The following is a 19,581-nucleotide window of genomic DNA, read 5'->3' on the forward strand; positions in this document are numbered from 1 at the left end:
ATTTTTGAAGAGGTTAAAATGGCAAAAATTGAACATCATTTTCATATCCGATAATGAATGCGGCTTATAAGGTTCAAGTATGATAGGAAAATTCGTTTAAAAGTTCTTAGAACAATGGAATCAGGCCAAAATAAGCGAAAAATTAGGAGCGCCATCTATTGGATGAACTAAAATTTCTATGATTTTCTACTTCTAACAATTGTAAGACTGATTGCAATTATGATATCAACGATAATTAAATTTTTTTCACAGATTTAGAGTTTCATGCATTGCATGAATCTTCAGATTTATTTTCATTCCGAAAATCTCTCTCCTTCAATCAAAAACAAACTTGAAATCTTTTGCGTCAAATTTCGACAGAGGTAATGTTTTCAATCAGCCTTGATTTACTAAATGGTCCTGATAAAATTGTGAAAAAAACTTAAATCATATTGCTAAATGTTCAAAAACGAAATGAAACCATAATAATGATTTTATTTGAAGTAAATTAGAAGATATTCAATTTTGAATTAAATGTAGAAACTGACAGTTTCATTGACCGATACTGTACATCGCAATTCAATCATAAGAAAAGACTCTTCGGTAGATCCTTAAAGCTGATTTTAATATAAGCAAGGTTAGGTCTTAGTTAAATCGTGAAATTTTTTAGTTATTACTATAGAACAACGACATAAAAAGAGTGAGCATTAACCCGAAAAATCCCGAAAGTCCTTGGTGACTTATTAGTATTGTATGGATTGATTCATTTGCATGAAGTCTAAAACAGATTAACCCAAACTACCATTGAAACTACGTTTAGGTATTATCTAATCAAGAGTTGAATTTAGTCGACTGTCAGTTAAAATTTTAAGCACTAAAACTCACTTTTACTAATTTTACGGTTTGCTTCTGATACTAACTTTTCCTGAACATATTTTATTCCTAATTAATTGTTTGCCAAAATGAATAGAAATGATATAGATTTAGATAAAAGAGAGTTCTATTCTAGTTAAATTCTGCAAAATTATTAACACCTTAAGATCGTTTCCAGAAAGAAGTCAAACTTCGAGGGTTCAATATCATACGATATCATTACAGTCAGTCCAATAATTTTACATTTTTGATTTCATATTTTAATAATAATTTCTCTTTGAAAAATGTAAAAATATTCCCGTTTAACAATCAGAACCATCTGCTTTATCGATAATAAATTGAATTAAACTAACGGTTTGAGTGTATTGCCTTCGATTTCTCGATTCTGATAAATTAGATCAAAAGTATTTTCACGAAAATTCACAATAAGTAAGAATGAGCAATGCTGGAATTGATCGAGCAATTTGAAAGCCAGTGAAAGTATCCAGAAGGAATATCTGCTACCGAAAATCGAACATCTCAGAATTTAAAATAAACTCGATTTTATGAAAGACGATATTAAAAACACTGATGACTTTAAACATAAGTTCTGTAGGGCGTCGCGTTACAGTTACACGCTATACAATTTTTTACTATTATATTTTGATATTATTAATACAATGTACAATGTAATTTGCCTGTTTGAGTGGTTTGATTTAGGGCGAAAAGCTCTAGCTCATAAGTAAATCAAGGTATTTTCCTGAAACTTTCACCGAAAGACTTGAAATTGATTGCGCTTTATTGTGACAAAAGATGAAATCAATTCTAGGTCATAGCAAAAAAATTAGATTTCGAGCTTATGTTAACACTTGAATGTGTTACATCAACTGTTTTCTACCATAGTCAAAGATATGGGCATAATTTTGAGCTGATCAGAATTTGTTTCGATCCTAACGCCGCCCCGCACAGAACTTTTGATTAACAGCGTTTTTTAATGTCTTTCATAAAATCAAGTTTATTTTAAATTCTGAGATGTTCGATTTTCGGTTTCAGATATTCCTTTGTGTTGAATTGCAAAAAAATTGTTACTGGCTGAATTCATTCCTAAGCCTACCTTTTTCATCTCCTTTTAGCTATGCTTCTTATTTAAGAACTTCACTTCTCGGAAATTTCACGATTATCATAAACAAAGTGGTTGTTGGACTAAGTTAATTATGAAAGCATAAAAAATATAAAATTACCGGTAATTCGTATAAACCGGATAAAATTCAGAAATACGATGTTTAACCTTTTCTAAAAGGGCGCCTTTACTCTTATTGGGTATTTACTTCAGCTTAACTTGTAAGCTGAAAAGATATACAGCTGAAGGAGAAAAAAGTGAGCTTATGGAGCTAAACAGGTCTAACAAGGTGTTTCAATTGATTTTTTTGATTGTCGCCTTTTCTTCGAGTTGGTGGGGCAAATTGTCATGTTTGTAAATTGACTATGCGAATACATCATTAATTATCAATCTATTCTAGTGTTTCCAAAAATTATGCCAGTGAGCTTATGTTTTCAGTGATGTTTTTTGGTTTCATGGTAAAATGGGTTTAAATGTGAACCTTCAACCATGGATATGTTTAAATTGTCATTTGGCTGCCAGATGAAAATCAAAGGATTCATCTTGCTGATTATTTGTCTCGTCCTATCTACTCTCTTCTATTGCTTGGTTGGTGATCAAAAACCATTAGAAGGAATTATCTATGACAACCATTTTTCCCAAAGTTTGGTCAAAATTAAAAATGTTGTGGTACCTGCGGTTCAAGAGAATCGAAATTATTACTTGAACAGTAACACTCAACAAAAAAGTAATACCGAATTAAAAGAGAAATATCTTAAAACCCTGGGATTCACGAACAATCCTAGATTGTTTCCTAGCTCTTTTTGGAATAATGTTACCTTACCAGTTTTTGTCACTGCCATTAAAAACAATGAAATTCATTATGCCCAAGAATTGATAAGATCAATGCAAGAATCTTATCCGGAGGCTTCATTGCTAACTTATCTTCTAGACATGGATGAGGAGCAAACTGAAGAGGTAATAAACGTCGTCAAAAATATTTAAATACATGAATATTAACAATATCTTTTCTTATTTCTTAGGTTACCAAATTTTGTAACTCCTCTGTATCATGTTACGTGAGAAAATTTGAATTTCAAGATTTTCCTCTCCATGTTAGCGATCTCAAATTATTTGCATTTCGTCCAATTATAATTCAACAAGTTTTAAATCAAGCTGGTGCTGTTTTATGGATTGATCCCGGTTACCAGTTAACATCTTCAACCAAAACTAAACTTGAAAAAGTGACTGATGCAGCCAAGAAGGAAGGTTTACAGTGTTGGACAATCGATGAACCTACAACCGCCATGACACATCCAAGAATGTTTGATTATTTCCATACATCTCCAGAAAACTATTATTTTCATCGAATGATCGAGTCATCGATTCTTGTACTATATAACATTGAAAAAATTCACACCCAACTTATGCTACCTTGGCTAAAGTGCGCTTTAACAACAGATTGTATTGCACCAATAGGAGCTCAAAGTTATGGTTGCAGATTCGATAAAAGGCCATTATATAGGTATTCTGGTTGTCATCATTATGACTTATCAGCTTTAAGTATTATTTTAGGTTACATGTACAATTATCGAGCTGAACCTTATTCGACTGATGGGGAAAACAAATTCTTCACCATGATCACATCGGACGAAGGTGATGATTCTAAGTCAACTAAAAATTCTCTAGAATATACTGGAATAGATCCAATATTGAGGCATAAAGCAAGAAAAGGAAAAGGAAAGTTCAAGTAAACTGAATCGACAAGGAAAACAAAGATTTTAAATGATGTGATATGTGAAATACACTAGTTTCACGGATAAGTTAATTTTTGATCAGCGCCGTCTACTATACTTCCAATGGTATAAATAAGCATCTTACGTATAGTAGATGGCACTTATAAAAAATTAACTTATCCGTGAAACTAGTGTATCATAAAACAATATTGAGAAACAACCTTTTCTACGTGACTGTACTAGATGAGTCATTTTCAACCATCCAAAAGTTATATTTCTCATTAACTTATTACCAGTGAAGATTTATCTTATTGTTTTGAAAGATACTGATCGTAAAATTTTTTAGGTTCATTGTCTTCTATGTAAATGTTGTACAATGATTTTTGTGTTGCTTTTTTTCTTTTTTTTCTACTGACATTTATTTGCTTAATTAATCAAGTTATTCAATTATTAAAATATAACACCTTTGATAACTCTTGTTTCTTATTCCCATTGAATTGTTACTCATGGTATATTGTTGAAACTGCTAATATTTCTAGAATGAATAATTTTATTGTTGTAATCATGTAAGGCTAGTAATAACTTCACTAATCCATGTTGACATTTTTTGCTGTTAACAGATTGGTGTACGCATTTAACAGGATGTTATGATTTTTGCTTGTAATCATTAACAATCATTCAGTTGAAGATTGTTTCTAATTCCAACAAAAGCATCAGACTTTGGCATATAAATTATCTCCAAGTATATTAGACTCTAGTTTTTGCATATTAACTCTTATCTATCCAATTGAAACCCTCCATGATTGATTGTTAACGCAAACAAAATAGTTCATTACAATTGTTGTCTTCATAAAATTGTATCCTAGCAAATCATATTGCATGATCAAATGCCATTAAATGCTCCTTATTTCAATCTATAAAGCTTATCGACAGAATTATGATTAAGTCGAATCAGCAATAGACTGGATTTGAACTTTAAGTCAATGCTCTTGAGGGTGAATCATTCATATTAAGATATTTGAAATTGGCCGTGCTTTTAGGACTATCAAGTGAATCTTTGTAACATTGTTGAATAGCCGCTAATGTCAGCAATGATAATGGGACTTGATGCTAATTGATCGACAGGCAATGTTGACTTGGATCTTGATCAAAATTGACAAAAAAACAATTAATAAGCAGTTAAGTGTGTTGAGTCAACTATAGCTATCCGATAACTGATAAATGGTTGAGATCCGACAACTAAAACAGTTTATTTGTCCATCTTGCACTTTAACTTGTCCCCTATGATGCCATAATTATTGATTCCTTTACTCTGCCTACGAATTATTCACATTCAAAGACGATTTTGCCTAATCGTCCAACATTGGTGACACAATCAATTGCAAACAAGGACAAAGTTTTAGCATCATTTTCTGATGTTCAGAATCGATTTTCGGAAATGACAGTCGATGAATTAAGATATTAATAATAGATGTTGATTGAAACACTTTTTAAAAAATTTGTGTTAAAAATTGTTATATTTTTCATTGTAAATTGTTGAAATTTTTAAATTAATTTGCTAATGTTTGTTGGCAACCACTTCATTATTGCTATTAACGTTAATATTTGGTTTAAAGGTTTATTAATACATGCTGAAGGTAAAATTTTACATTGAAAAGCATGGAAAGGCTATAAACAAATTACTCTAATGATTGTATTACATTGCCAATGATCAACATATAGCTGTGAAAACATCAGTTTTGCTTCAGTTTCATAAACATTTCGCTTTCATTGCCTTTAAAATGGGACTTTACAAAAACAAGTTGACTAAAAATGGATCTCATTCATCAACTCAACATGGAAAAATTCTGCAATTTCGTCTATTCTTTCTCATAAACTTCTTTACTTGTTTGATAAAAAATATCACCATTATCTTAGAATAGGTCAAAATCAGGTTTCGATTTTGCTACTTGCTGGTTTTCGACTTGTAACAGACAAAAGAGTTATTACTATCATAAAAAATGGTTTCTGAGAAAATAAAATAAGAAAAGTATTTATGATTGAAATTAGTTAATTTCAGTTTTTGACTCAAGTGATTATCAGTCATTTTTTCAATCTTAAACTGTCTTTCTAGTTTGTTAATTTGAATTAATCTAGTAAATGTTACATCGATGTTGAACAAATACTATTCATAAATAGATACACTCACTTGTACACTAAGGTTTAATACAGAATCATGAAAATTATCAAAAGTCATTTCACCTCAAGATTGTGTGATAAAAAAAGATGATCACAATAATGTTCAAATTAATAGCATTTGTTTCTCATTTTTTCGCATTTACCTTCTATCTTGAGTAAATTGTGTTCTATCGCGTTACATAAACCTTTATTTTCCCATAGTGACACTTTTAATGACAATCTATACGAAACACGAAAAGCATCAAGAAGAGAGGATGATGATGAAGATAAAAAGAGATTTAATCAAACACTTTGTCTCAATCCATTTATTGTTTTGTTTTAGACTTTTATTCATCTTTGGAATGGTGAGTTTCCTTCGCCTTGGATCGATAATCTAGGCGCAAGACAAATCAAACAGTATCATCATCATCTCTTTTAATGGATCAATGTAACAAAAGGAATCTTTACCATAACATCATAATTCTTATGTACAGACAACTTATTACAATCAGAGCCTTTTCAACAAGACAATTTTTCTTTTGCTTTTATAATGATCTAGATTATCAAAAAAAGCCTCATAACTATGAGATTTTATATTTTGTCTGAAGTTTCGTTTTCGTCTCCTTGGTTCATTCCCTGTTGAAATAGCTTCCAATTGATGTAATCATATGATGATGAACAGTGTAAAAATGTAATAACACTTTTTAAATAATTTAACATCACTTGACCAGTTTTGTTAGTGATCCAAACCGTTTTCAACGCTAACCCAAGTTATCCTTGATTTAACCGAAGAAGGCCATTAGTTTGATTATGATTCCATCAATGATTCCAGTTTAAACACAACTTAATCATCGACTAATACACCAGCTTTACAATTAAATCAGTGTCCAATCTCCGACAATGTTTAAACAGGTAGTCTTGTCTACAACAAGACCTAAAACTCCTTCATTTTACTCAACCTCAACACCACCAAGAGATGATTCCTCAGTCAATGATTCAGGCTCCAGTGATTTAAATTCTGGTGGTGGAAGAGGTGGCAGTGTTAGTCACGGTGGTGAAAATATGAGACACAATTGTGCTTCAATTAAACAGTATTTGGGTCGATCATTAAGCTGGGATATTGTTATTGAAGGTGAAACAGCAGAGAGTCGTTACAAGGAAATAAGACGTCGATCAAAAAGTGCAAAGACAAAAAAATCATTGAAAGGTGTGAATGGTGATAATTACGAGGATAACATTTGTGAATCAAATGTTGATATATCAGGTTCACGAATATCGGAAGAGCGAAGTTCACAAGAGGCCTCATCAAGTACAGGTGAAGATTTGAAAGAGAATCAATTGTCTGCTCGTGGATCATTAAACATTGAAGATATCATGGATAATTATAGTTCAAACGTTAAAGATGAAAGTAATATTGATTTTCAATCAAATATCAACAATGTCAATAGTAACAGTAACAGTTTAACTGCTAAATGGTCAACACGCCATTATCCAAGTAAACATCAGCGAACCAAAGTATCACCCATCACAGATGATCATGTAAACAAAATAAACATTGAAAATGTTAATAATTGTGTTACTCCGTGTGAATATGAGAGTTATTTTAATACAAATGGTATTTACCAGCGAATCCATTCCCTGGTTTCAGCATTTAGACAACGTGCTCAAACAATAAAGAATCGTATAACTCGTCCATTACCATTACCACCAACTCCTAGTGAATCTCCAATTGATATAATCATAACGCCTAAGGAGTCACCACAGCCCAAAGGTTCATTTAGATTTGATTCCAATGATGACTTTAATCCGGATGATCACCATGATACAGAATCACTGGAACCTGTTAAAACATTTGGCCAAGAGTTGTATTACCGTTGGTCAAGGCAATCTTTAGGTGTTATTGATCCTCAAAGTTATTTTTACATAGCTTGGTTATTGATTGTTGTTATTGTTTACCTATACAATTGTTGGATAATATTTTTAAGATCAACTTTTCCTTACCAAACAGATACCAATCTGACTACCTGGTTAACATTAGATTATTTAGCTGATGCTGTCTATTTGCTGGACATTGTTTTCTTCAAGAATAGGTTAACTTTCGTTGAACGAGGCCAGATAATTAAAGATTTAACCCGCTGTCGTCGCCATTATTTATCAACTTTAACCTTTAAATTGGATATTGTCTCTTTGGCTCCATTTGATCTTCTTTACCTTCTTTTTGGTTGTAAGCCAATTTTCCGACTTCCAAGGCTTCTCAAATTTGAAACATTTTGTACATTTTTTGACACCATTGATGCCATAGCCAAGTGGCCTTACTTTTTCCGTGTTACTCGAACTTTAATCTATATGATGTTTCTCATTCATCTTAATGCTTGCGCCTATTATTATGTCTCATATCTGGAAGGATTTAATGCAAATGATTGGGTTTACCGGAATGAAGGCAATGCTTACATTCGGTGTTTTTATTTCGCTATACGAACAGCAACCTCAATCAGCGGGAAAATGCCCAAGCCAACAAATACAACTGAATATCTGTTTATGACTATTTCATGGTTACTGGGTATTTTTGTCTTTGCCTTTCTCATTGGACAGATACGTGACATTGTGGCCACAGCGACTCAAAATAAAGCCTCTTTTAGACAATTGTTGGATTCCATCGTTAGGTACATGGAAACACTTCATCTTCCTTGTGACTTGCAAACTCGAGTTCGTCTTTGGGTAACCCACACTTGGGAGCAACAGAAACTTTTTGACGAATCTTCAGTCCTTTATTCAATTCCAACCAAAATTCGAACGGATCTTGCAATGGACATTCACTATAGTATGTTAAGACAAGTTGATCTTTTCCAAGGATGTGAAAGAACCATTTTACGTGACATCGTGGTTAAGTTGAAACACGTCCTTTTCCTACCCGGTGACTATGTCTGTCGAAAGGGTGAAATTGGTAATGAAATGTACATTGTAACCAAAGGAACGGTTCAAGTGTTGCGGGACGATGCGACGGAATCTGTAATATGCTCATTCGGTCCTGGAAGTGTTTTCGGTGAAGTTTCTGTCCTTGGTATTCCTGGTTGTTCCCGTCGAACCGCTTCTGTAAGATCGGTTGGTTTCTCCAATTTATTCAAACTAACAAAAGCTGATCTTTGGGATACTCTGCGAAACTATCCAGAAGCTCAAACAATACTGTTGAACAAGGCAAAACAAGTGATGAGGGAACGGGCACTTAGAGAAAGACTAGTTTCACCAGATACTTCGGTTGATGCAGAGGCCATCATCAAGACAACTGAACGAACACCAACTCCTAAGCTTTTTAAAATGGTTATGGAAGTGATTCCTCCCGAGTCTGCTTGTCATCAGATACTTAATAGAAGTCGCTCCATGTTTGATCGAAGTGAATCTCCTGTTTCTAAACCAATCGGTTCATCGTCGGGATTGAAGTATTTACCTTCTTGCAAGGTTAATCAGTCAAGTCGATCTTCCAGTAGTTCACCAAGTTTATCAGCAACCAACACTGAAATGGCCATCAATGAGGATTATGATGAGACAATCAAAAACAATCAGCAAGATGAATGTGAAACTCATAAAGATGAGATTACACAGTGAGGGTAATCTTTCATGCAACATCAGACGATGAAAGAAAATCAATGCACAAATGATTGAAAACAATTAAAACAAACTCAAATAGGATTTATTTCAATTTATTCAAGTCTATGAATCTTTTTAATTGTATCTAAGGTGTAAAAACATGAGTTTTGAAGAAAACAAATGAGCTGTAATTTGAATAAATTTAATTCAGTTTTGCACATTTTCTTTCCAATCTCACAGCTGAGAGAACAAAATTTTTATTAAATTATAAAAAACAATTACTTAACTATTGATGAGACATATTGATACATATTTATAATCATTCATTCTTCAACATCTCCCTCGTTTGTTTGACAAATATCACCATCGGAATCAGACTCGTCAATTGTCCTGTCACTTTGTTGGTCGCTTTCTTTAAAGTCGTCATTTACATTTTCAAGTTGCTCTGAAAAGCTGTCATCATTTTCATCGTGCGTGCCTTGATTCTCGTCGATATCCAATGTTGACTTTTGAAAATAAAACAATTGAAGACAAAATTAAACAAAATTCAATCAATTTCAAGAAGATTATCAACTTACTGTTGAATTAGAAAGTTTTGAAGCTTCATTTGCTTCATTTTGGCAAATCTGAAAGTAATTTAAATGATTAATTTGATTTATGAATAACGAATAATTTTATGGAGCTATTTTACCTCACAATCGGCACACTGTGATTCGCAATCTTGGCAGCTGCCTGTACATTGAAGCTCTAATAAATAATCACGTAATTCAAGCATATCACCGAGTAAAACTCTATAGGCCGAAGAAACTGGAAATTAAAACAAATAGAAGATAAATATCAGAATTGGATTGAAATTTGATTCAAGTCAACTCAATTACCATCGTCTTCCGTTTCTGGCGCCTTTTTTTCTTCTGGGTCGAGCTTCTGTTTACATCGTACATAATTCAATGCCAATCCTTTCAAGCATTCCCCTTGCTCGTGATTATATTCATTGAAAGACGCTTTTCCTTTTTTTTCTTTGGCTTTAGAATCTTGATCAGAATTTTTGACCAACTGTCTTTGATTGTATTCCTCCATCATGTCTATGGAGTTATCTGCACTCATGTACTACAAAAGAGGAAAATAATGTAATCAGAGTTTTTTAGTTAAATAAGTGGCGTTAATACTTTAAAAATGGTATAGATGAATAAAAGTATTATTCCAACTGTGTAAACTGTCATGATTATGCCAACTGAAGCACCACTGACTGAGCTTTGCTCATTACTGTGATAACGCGTGTTTGGTCCATTAAAATCTGGCTGTAAAAACAAAAACAGAAAAGCTTCTTTAATAAAATTTCAATTGGTGAAGCAATTTGAGTAATTACATGTACCTGATGGTTGTTGGCCGTCGTTCCAGTTGCTTTCATTCTTGGATGAATTTTGGCTTTCATATTTGCATCTGAAATGAAGATGTGACCAGTAAAGATCATTGAGTTCGTAAGCTATCATATTATTAAATGAAAACCTAATTACCTGGGTTATTTTCATGAAATCCTCCTTGCATCATTGGATAAAAAACTTTGGGCCAGAGAAGCGACAAGCACCCAACGACGGTACCCAGAATCATGATACTTTTACCATTACTGAGATGATTTACTTTAGACATTTTTGTTACAAAATGTCAACAAAAACAAGACAAGTACTGTTGAGCGTTTGACCAGAATATTAAATCACACAAATGGTCTAGTTTTCATTGGTAGAAATTGAATAATCTCAGCTTTTCATCATTTATAACGAAAAATCGAGCTATACCCTTTACATTTAAATCAGTAATTTGCAAAAAACAAATGCTATTTTCATATGCATTGAAAAAAATCAGTAGATATCAAATAAAATAGCAAAAATCTTCCCTAGAAATCAGTTGAAATGTTCAAAACAAAATCGATAATCAACAAATAATTCCACCAGATGGAGGTAAAACCATTTTAGCGGCTCTTTCAACTCTTTGGTGGCGCCTTAAAAGCTGCCTTGTTAGTAAGGCAGCTTTACATTGTAAAGCTTACAATTTGTAAGCCACAAACAAATAAACATTTTGAAAACTTGCTTTTAAAGATCGCTAATTTAATTAGCAATTATGTAAGAAGTAATAAATTATCTCTGTACAATGTTTGAATTGTCTGGTGCGAGATTAATAATTATTTTGATCTCACTGCTACAATAAATCAAATCTAAATTGGATAAGTTAAGCATAATGCTGCACCAATCTCAAACATTTGAACAATAAGCATTTGCTATTTGTTGATTTTTGTCAATCAATTGACAATTTGATAAAAATCAGTAGACAATGAAAAAATGAGAAAAATTATGGTGACCTGAAAACAGATAGAACATGATAGATTAAAAGAGAAACCAATTTTATTCGCTAATTCATGTAAGGTTTGCATGTTAACTTATTAACAATCAATAATGAAAACAGTTTTTTAGACAGTTGGTGATCTGATATGTTTTTTTTAAAAGGCAGCCAAAGGTTTACTTGTACCCGATAAGATTACCTGCACATAGCCAGTTCATATGTACTGAAGAGATTGCTAAGATAGCTAAGAAACTGGTCAGTCTAGATATTCCTCAGCAATAAAGGCAAAAGTAACCTTCAAAAGTTGTCTTTAAGTTCCTCTTCTCTCCTTCGGTTTAAGTGAACCAAGTTACGAGTTTATCCGCCCTTTCAACTGCTTTTCCTTCCGTGAGTTGTTCATCTCTATGTTCATTTACAGTCACAAACTGTAAAGCAGTGCATTCAATTTTTGATTCCATAATCAACAGTAATTATGAAGTCAACTCTAGTATTTTTGTTTATTGTTTTTTGTACCTTTGCTTCACTGTCAGAATGTCGATACAGTTCCAGACATCACTCGCATGTAGAGCATCGAGCTAGATTCAATGGATGGAACTTGGACAGAGAAGAAAGAGAGAAACCATCCCATGATAGGCCATCTAATGATAACTCAACCTCATACCGACCAGCTCCAAATGCACCTGTTGTACACACTTCTTGGGGAACCTTTGAAGGTACCATTGAGACACATTCAGGTGTTAATGTTTCTACCTTTTATGGTATTCCTTTTGCTGAGCCACCGGTTGGAAAACTTCGATTTCGTCTTCCACTCAAACTAAGGGGTCGATATCAAGGAATATACAATGCTACTGCTCCAAGGGCAGCCTGTGTTCATTCACTTGAAAATGAAAAAACCATTGAAGAAACAAGTGAAGATTGTTTGTTCTTAAACATCTGGATTCCAAGAGAAAATGATTATGAGGATGATCGATGGTCAAGAAGAAACTCTGATCATAAGTGGGGCCGACGTAACTCATACTCAAGATCAAAACCACGTAGTCGAAGTAGCCGAGGCTTGCCTGTTCTCTTCTACATTTATGGGTCACAATTCAAGAAATATTCAGCTTCATATCCATCAAGTCGAGGAGGCGTAACTGCAGCCCAAGGCAACATGATCTTTGTCAGTCCAAACTACCGTCTAGGTTCACTAGGATTTGCCTATGGAAATGATCACCGTATGCCAGGAAATCAGGCCGTTTATGATGTCATTACAGCAATGGAATGGGTTCGAGATAATATTGCCGATTTTGGTGGAGATCCTGATCGTATAACACTTTCAGGTTCAAGTGCCGGTTCCATTATTGCTGGAATCCTCGCCGTTTCACCAAATGTTAATCCTTTCCTTTTTGACCAAGTATTGTTAATGTCTGCTGTTCCTATTAGACCAACATCAATCGAGTCTACCGATGTTGCCTTGAACAAAACCAAAGCATTGGCTGCCAAATTAGGTTGTGGAGAGTTTCCAAATGAATTATTTGGATTGACCGTTGATCAAATTGAATGCCTTCAGAATGTCAATGCATCGGATTTCATTGCAATTGACACAACGGAAGAGTTTACAATCATGGGAAGCACTCCAGATTATGCTTTTATGCCAGTTTATGGAGATTCGTTACTTCCCTCTCCACCTGATTATTATCTTTCTAGAAATCAAATTCGTCGTCACGTGAAATTCATGGTCGGTTCAGATAGGAATGATGATATTGAAACTAAAAATTATGAGCCAGCTTCACGAGAAGATGCTGAAAAGTATTTGGACAATTATTTGATAAATGCCATAAAACCCAAAAGCAACATTTCAGATGAACTTGATTATCTTTATGATTACTATTTTGACGATGTTGCTGACAATGACACTTATGGAATCAAGGAACGAATGGACCAACTTGTTGGTGACTATATCTTCCAATGTCCACTTCTATTGTTTGCAGAGAGATGGGCAAATGTTAACCCAGTCCATTACTACTACAACAATTATACTGCTGATCGTTATATCAACTCAACTGAAGTACAATTTCAACATGGTCCAGTTCACGGACAGGCCAACTTCATGTTCCTTGGACGACCTTTTGGAGTTGAACAGGAATTGTATTCTGACCAGGATCGATTAGTGAGCCACAGGATGATTAAGATTCTCTCAGAGTTTGTTACTTTAGGTGAAGTAGCTTGGCCACCACTCCTAGTATCAAGAGGTAAAACTTTACCTCTTGAATGGATCATTGATGAAGATGTCAATACGCATAACGTCAAAGTTAGCCCTAAGCTTAAAATTTGCCATTTTTGGGCTAAAATGTTCAACGTATTTCAATTTTAATATTAATTCAATAAAAATTTGATTCGTTTAATGCGATAAAACTTAAGCGTAATTTTGTTATTTACATATTTAAGCTTTCAAATGCACTTAAATTATAAAGGCTGTCCCAAAAAGCAAGGTAGAAGAGATCCAAAAACAAATTGAATTTCAGGTGTATACTCACTGTTTGAAGTCTTTGAACATCATAAACAAACAAACAACTCTTGGAGCTCCTCTTTGATTGAAAACCACTAAAAATCTTAACTTTTTTTACCATTTTTTAGTTTCTTTCAAAGAGGAGCAAGAGATAGCACGACGAGGTAAAGGGTGTAAAATGAGATAAGGGCTAACGCAAACTCTCGCTGATAGAGGGCATTGAAGGAAGCTAAAAAAAGAAAGACAATTTTGAAAAAATTATAAAAAATTAATTTTGAATTAAAGAGATTAATTTGCTTTTTAATTTCTCTCTCTCTTTGCCTTTCTTTTTTATTGCCATCTATCAGCGAGAGGTTAAACTAGCCCTTATCTCATTTTGCACCCCTTACATCATCGTGCAGTCTCTTGTTACTCTTTGGTTTCTTTGCATGAATTTTACCCTTTGTCGCCCTCCAGTGAGTATATGCCTTAAACTCAATTTGCCTTATGAATCAGAGTTATACTCTTTGTTTTGAATGTCTCTTGTACCTTACTCTTTGGGTTAAACCACATAAAATCTTAAAATTAGATTATTAGTCCAGTTGAACCAGTATGAAACTAAAAATTACCACTGTCAACCTTAGTCAAGGTTGTCTTGAGTCCAAACCAGTTTCTTTCCCGATTTCGTTGATTAAATTTCAAGTTTCTTTACATGGCTGAAAATATCAGTTACAACAGTATACAAGTTATTATTCAAGTTAAACAGTTTCATGTTACATTATTTCGGTGATGTCCATTCCTAGTCAACTATTCTGTTTTATCATATTGATATGTTTTCCTATCTCAACAATTTCATACAGAACTGATTCAAATAACAAACGAAATGGTCAACTGGTAGAACTTGAAAATGGATTGATTCAAGGCAAACTTGAAAAAGTGCTCGATACTCATGTTGAAAGTTATCTTGGTATTCCGTATGCTAAACCTCCTTTGAATGAACTGCGATTCCGTAAGCCACAACCATTCAATTCCAATTATTCTAATGATGTTTACAATGCAACTTATTACCGCTCTGCTTGCATGCAAAAGTACGGAGATGAAGCTATCGAGAATCTTGGTGGAGTAGACTTTAGTGAGGATTGTCTTCACATAAATATTTGGGTTCCTCACGATAAATCCGCCCATTCACCATTGAAACCAGTGTTGTTTTATATTTTTGCTTCAAGTTTCCGACAAAGTTCACCAGCAAAACCCTCTAATGGTGGACAATTTTTATCAGCAGTTGGTGACATAATTGTAGTTGAGCCGAATTATCGAATAGGATTTTTAGGTTTTGCTTGTTGCGGTGAAAATTTTGACGATATGCCTGGTAACTTGGGATTGCATGATATTATAATGGCACTAACATGGGTACGTAACAACATACGGAGCTTTGGAGGAGATCCTGAAGCTATAACGATCTCTGGTGCATCAGCTGGAGCCATGTTAGCAATGATGCTAGCTCAAACACCAGAAGTACCCCAATCATGGTTTAACAATATATTCATAATGAGTGGTATTCCAGCCGATGGAATTATGGATTCAATGAATGTTGGTATTGAAAAAACTCAATTTATTCTTAAACAAGTTGGTTGCTCAAACTCTATTGGTAATTATTCTCATTCATTCTTAACGGAAGATGAAATTGAATGTTTACGATCAGCCAACTTAACGGCCATTTTAGAGTTACAAGACGCTGAACAAACTGTTTTGATAGGCGCTAGCATCAACCATGGAATGATTCCTGTTTACGGTGATCAACTCTTACCTGCTTCCCCAGAGTTATCATTGTCTTCCAAGAAATTTCCCCCTTCTCATAAATCTTTTGTTATTGGCAATGTTCAACAAGAAACAAGCTGGGAAACTGACTATTGGCCTGTAAACAAGTCGGAAGCCATAGACTTTTTGATGACGAGATTAAAATCAATGTTGAAAACAAACAATCGTCAAACATTAGATAAATTAAAGAAAATGATTTATAATTATTTAGGCGATGTAGACGAAAATGATCGATTAAAAATACGAGGAGCCATGAATAGATTTTGCTCCGATTGGTCAATGAAGTGTCCATCACTTTATTTTGCTGAAAAATTGGCAATCAAAAAAAACATTGTTCATCTTTACATGTTTAATTATGTATCCAAAGTATACATCAGAGCTGATGGAACCAGTGAACGACCATTTGGTTCACGACATGGTGATGACACATTGCTTATCTTTGGTCAGCCTTTCAGAGATCCATATAATTACAATCACCACGATCGATTAATGAGTAAAAAATTGATGAAATTATACACCGATTTTGTCAAGAATCGTAGACTTCCTTGGCCTCCAGTATTAACCGATGGGAAAAGAGTAGAGCCACTTTACTGGAAAATATCAGGCTCGTTAGATTCAATGGATATAGATGTTGTTCGTATGACAAAACAATGTGAGGAGTTGAACGAATTGAGGAATCATGAATTCTACGATAATCAATCTGTTGATAGTTTCGAGGATGGATACAGATGGAAGAAGAAATGAAACAAATCTGTATTTCTCTTTAATCTCAGGTAATATTGAATATTGTTATACTTTGATAGTTGAAACAAAAATAAAACATTTAACGATATCAATCAACATCGAGAATTTCCCTTTCATAAACATCAACTGGAAATTTCAATAAGAGGTAACAGTTGCCCAGCTCTTTTTCTGACAATTGTTACATTCTCTAAGTTATCAGCTCTAGATGTTCCAATATTTATCAACATGATAGGTAATGATTTCTCTGATGCAGCAATGATATAGCGATATGCAGAATAGACCTGCAAAGATGATCCTATGACAAGAAGGGCATCACATTTGTCCATTTTCTGATAAATATACTCAACTCTGTCTTTTGGGACAGTGTCACCAAAAAAAATAATATCAGGTTTTAAAATACCTAAACACTTGGGACAACAAGGAACTTTGAAACTTTCCACGAAACGAGCATCTAGATCGACATCTCCATCAGGCCTTACAGTCCTTAAATCATCAAGTTTCACGTCAATCAACAGTGGGTTATACTGATGAAGTACCTCCTGAAATATGTGTCGACTTATAGTAAAATCACATTGGGAGTTACGACTATTCAAACATTTAACAGTAAACCCAGATCCATGAAGTTCTGTAACTTTCAACGAACCTGCTTTCTGATGAAGCTGGTCAACATTTTGTGTAACAATCCACTTGATCTTTTCTTGTCTTTCCCATTTTGACAAAATATAATGAGCATTGTTTGGACGGATCTTGGAAAAATTATCAAAACCAATAAAGTTTCTAGCCCAGTAACGAAGACGAACAGCTTGGCTGGATAAAAATTCTTGATATTGTATGGGCTTATGATTATTTCTGGCATAGAGACCAACTTTTTCTGAACGATAATCAGGGACACCACTTTCAGTAGATATGCCAGCTCCAGTAATCACAATAATATTTGAATGACTTTTCATAAACTGAGTCAGCAGTCTAATATCATCAGGTTCCACCGGACTGTGCTCAGGAACAAAATTAGGATTGTAAGATGGTTCAAAGGAGCCAATTAAGCTACTTAATCTTCTAGAGGTAATTCTAGATAGATGAGTAGATAAGTTCCAACAGCCTGGTGACATCCTTGATTCCAAATATCATTCACATAAACTGATACATTTAGAAACCGTATTTTAAACAGTGCATATTAGTTGGCTAATCTCATTCATGATAAACCGAATGAAATCAATTTTAAAATCTTAAAACATTACATAGATTCACTGAGATAACACAGAAAAAGTAAAATCATAGATCCATTGAAAATTGTTGGTAAACAATTAGCATTAAAGTTTCCAATACATCTCCATCAGCTGTTTTGAGAATCAACCAGCAAAAGTCGTAAGGCGCCAAATACGCACATTAATAATCTTTTCAAAATTTGTTATTTTTAATTTAACGCCGATTCCCATTGAAAAAGCTCAAATTCAATATGAAGTGATACTTGAATAGGTATAAAAATAAAAAACATGTAAAAATTAAACAAATAACCCAATAATTTGAAGGAATTGCAATTCCTTTGATCAAAAAAATCACGGAAACAAATGTGAATTAACACATCCATTTCATGATTTCAATATAAAGGATTGCTGTAAAATGTTCAAAATATGAACCCCAATAAATACTAACGAATTTAGTGATTTTCTCTAGAAACATGGCGATTCCGAGTTATCGAAAGCTTTAACCAGACCTAGCAATTGGAAGCATAACATCCACATGGACTAAAAATATTACAAAATGATATTTTATGGTTCAGCAAAATACAGTAAACCCTCTCAAATTGTCCCAGAGTCATGGTAACCGAGTAAACAATTGCTTTTAATTCAGTTTTTTTAATTAGGAAAATTTTGAGAGGACTCTTAATTACTATTTAATACTGTTCAATACAGGAATTATCAAATTAGAAATCAAAAACACCTAAATTAAATAATAATTAAATTTTAAAATTTAATTAAATTCGTAAAAGGGCTATTTTGCCTAATTATTATAGGAAAATAGCCAAGATGCTAATCCCACGACGTGACAATTTGAGAGGGTTTACTGTAGTTGAAAACAATACTAATCTTGCATCTTGACTTTCAATATTTCATTTCAGAGCTTTCCAATTAACCTTTCTACAAAATACATTGTGAATTTGCCAAATCATCAATGTGAAAAGTGTCATGCAAGCTTGAAAAAGATAACTCTGACAATTAAACTCGTTTTAACCATCAACGGTAGACAGCAATTATGGACGCAATCTAGGTGTTATTAAAGAGCTGAAGATCTCTGATTTTCTTGAATTTTCATACAAGCGATTTTAAGAAGACACATTTACTCATTGATCAATGCAAACAAATTACGTACAAGGAAGATGCTGTTTCATTGACTAATCTTGGTGACTCAGAACCATAAAATTATACAAGATTAACTCAATTAATCTCAACAATAAACTTTTGAATATCATCAAAGTACTCCAGGTTTGCTTGATATTACGGTCACATCTTAATTTTAGCCAGATACTTGCGTCAATAAGTAATAAATGATTAATTAGTGAACAGATTTAGTGAAATAACCTAATAACAATTGTAGTTCAGTTGAGTAATTTTATGTTTTCCTGACTTTTCATTCTTGCCTGATAAAAATCAGTTTTCTGATTAAATTTGAAGGTTGTAATATACCATCAATAACTTTTAATGTCCCACTAGGCTCATAAGTGAATAATCATATGCACCTAACTCCTACACTGATTAGTATCACAATTGATTGGTAATTGAAGACCTTAGGTGAGGTTTGATAAATTTTAC

At 33.5% G+C, this 19,581-nt stretch overlaps 5 protein-coding genes across 5 annotated transcripts; 3 read left to right on the forward strand and 2 right to left on the reverse strand.

Annotated features, from left to right (window-relative positions):
- Positions 1–2,275: 2,275 nt before the first annotated feature.
- On the forward strand, positions 2,276–3,827 carry LOC107370062 (uncharacterized). Its single transcript, XM_015938038.3, has 2 exons — positions 2,276–2,908; positions 2,974–3,827. The coding sequence occupies exons 1-2, from the start codon at positions 2,441–2,443 to the stop codon at positions 3,682–3,684; spliced, it is 1,179 nt and encodes a 392-aa protein (XP_015793524.2). The 5' UTR covers positions 2,276–2,440; the 3' UTR covers positions 3,685–3,827.
- Positions 3,828–5,757: 1,930 nt separating this feature from the next.
- Positions 5,758–9,694, forward strand: LOC107370057 (cyclic nucleotide-gated channel beta-3-like). The gene has a single exon (XM_015938031.3). The coding sequence runs from the start codon at positions 6,724–6,726 to the stop codon at positions 9,424–9,426; it is 2,703 nt and encodes a 900-aa protein (XP_015793517.2). The 5' UTR covers positions 5,758–6,723; the 3' UTR covers positions 9,427–9,694.
- On the reverse strand, positions 9,590–11,580 carry LOC107370064 (uncharacterized). The gene is made up of 7 exons (XM_015938041.3): positions 10,923–11,580; positions 10,781–10,848; positions 10,575–10,706; positions 10,287–10,515; positions 10,100–10,215; positions 9,987–10,034; positions 9,590–9,914 (listed from the first exon to the last, which is right to left on the reverse strand). Exons 1-7 carry the CDS (start codon positions 11,053–11,055, stop codon positions 9,732–9,734), a joined length of 909 nt encoding a protein of 302 aa, XP_015793527.2. The 5' UTR covers positions 11,056–11,580; the 3' UTR covers positions 9,590–9,731.
- A 484-nt stretch (positions 11,581–12,064) lies between these two features.
- LOC107370100 (uncharacterized) lies at positions 12,065–16,863 on the forward strand. Its single transcript, XM_015938081.3, has 2 exons — positions 12,065–14,092; positions 14,972–16,863. Exons 1-2 carry the CDS (start codon positions 12,215–12,217, stop codon positions 16,769–16,771), a joined length of 3,678 nt encoding a protein of 1,225 aa, XP_015793567.2. The 5' UTR covers positions 12,065–12,214; the 3' UTR covers positions 16,772–16,863.
- On the reverse strand, positions 16,304–17,880 carry LOC107370104 (NAD-dependent protein deacylase Sirt4). The gene has a single exon (XM_015938085.3). The coding sequence runs from the start codon at positions 17,878–17,880 to the stop codon at positions 16,894–16,896; it is 987 nt and encodes a 328-aa protein (XP_015793571.2). The 3' UTR covers positions 16,304–16,893.
- Between the last annotated feature and the right edge of the window lie 1,701 nt (positions 17,881–19,581).

This window comes from Tetranychus urticae, chromosome 1 (genome assembly GCF_039701765.1).
Source record: "Tetranychus urticae isolate SD_2017Ah chromosome 1, NJAU_TeUrti_SD_1.0, whole genome shotgun sequence".
Lineage (NCBI taxonomy): Eukaryota > Metazoa > Arthropoda > Arachnida > Trombidiformes > Tetranychidae > Tetranychus > Tetranychus urticae.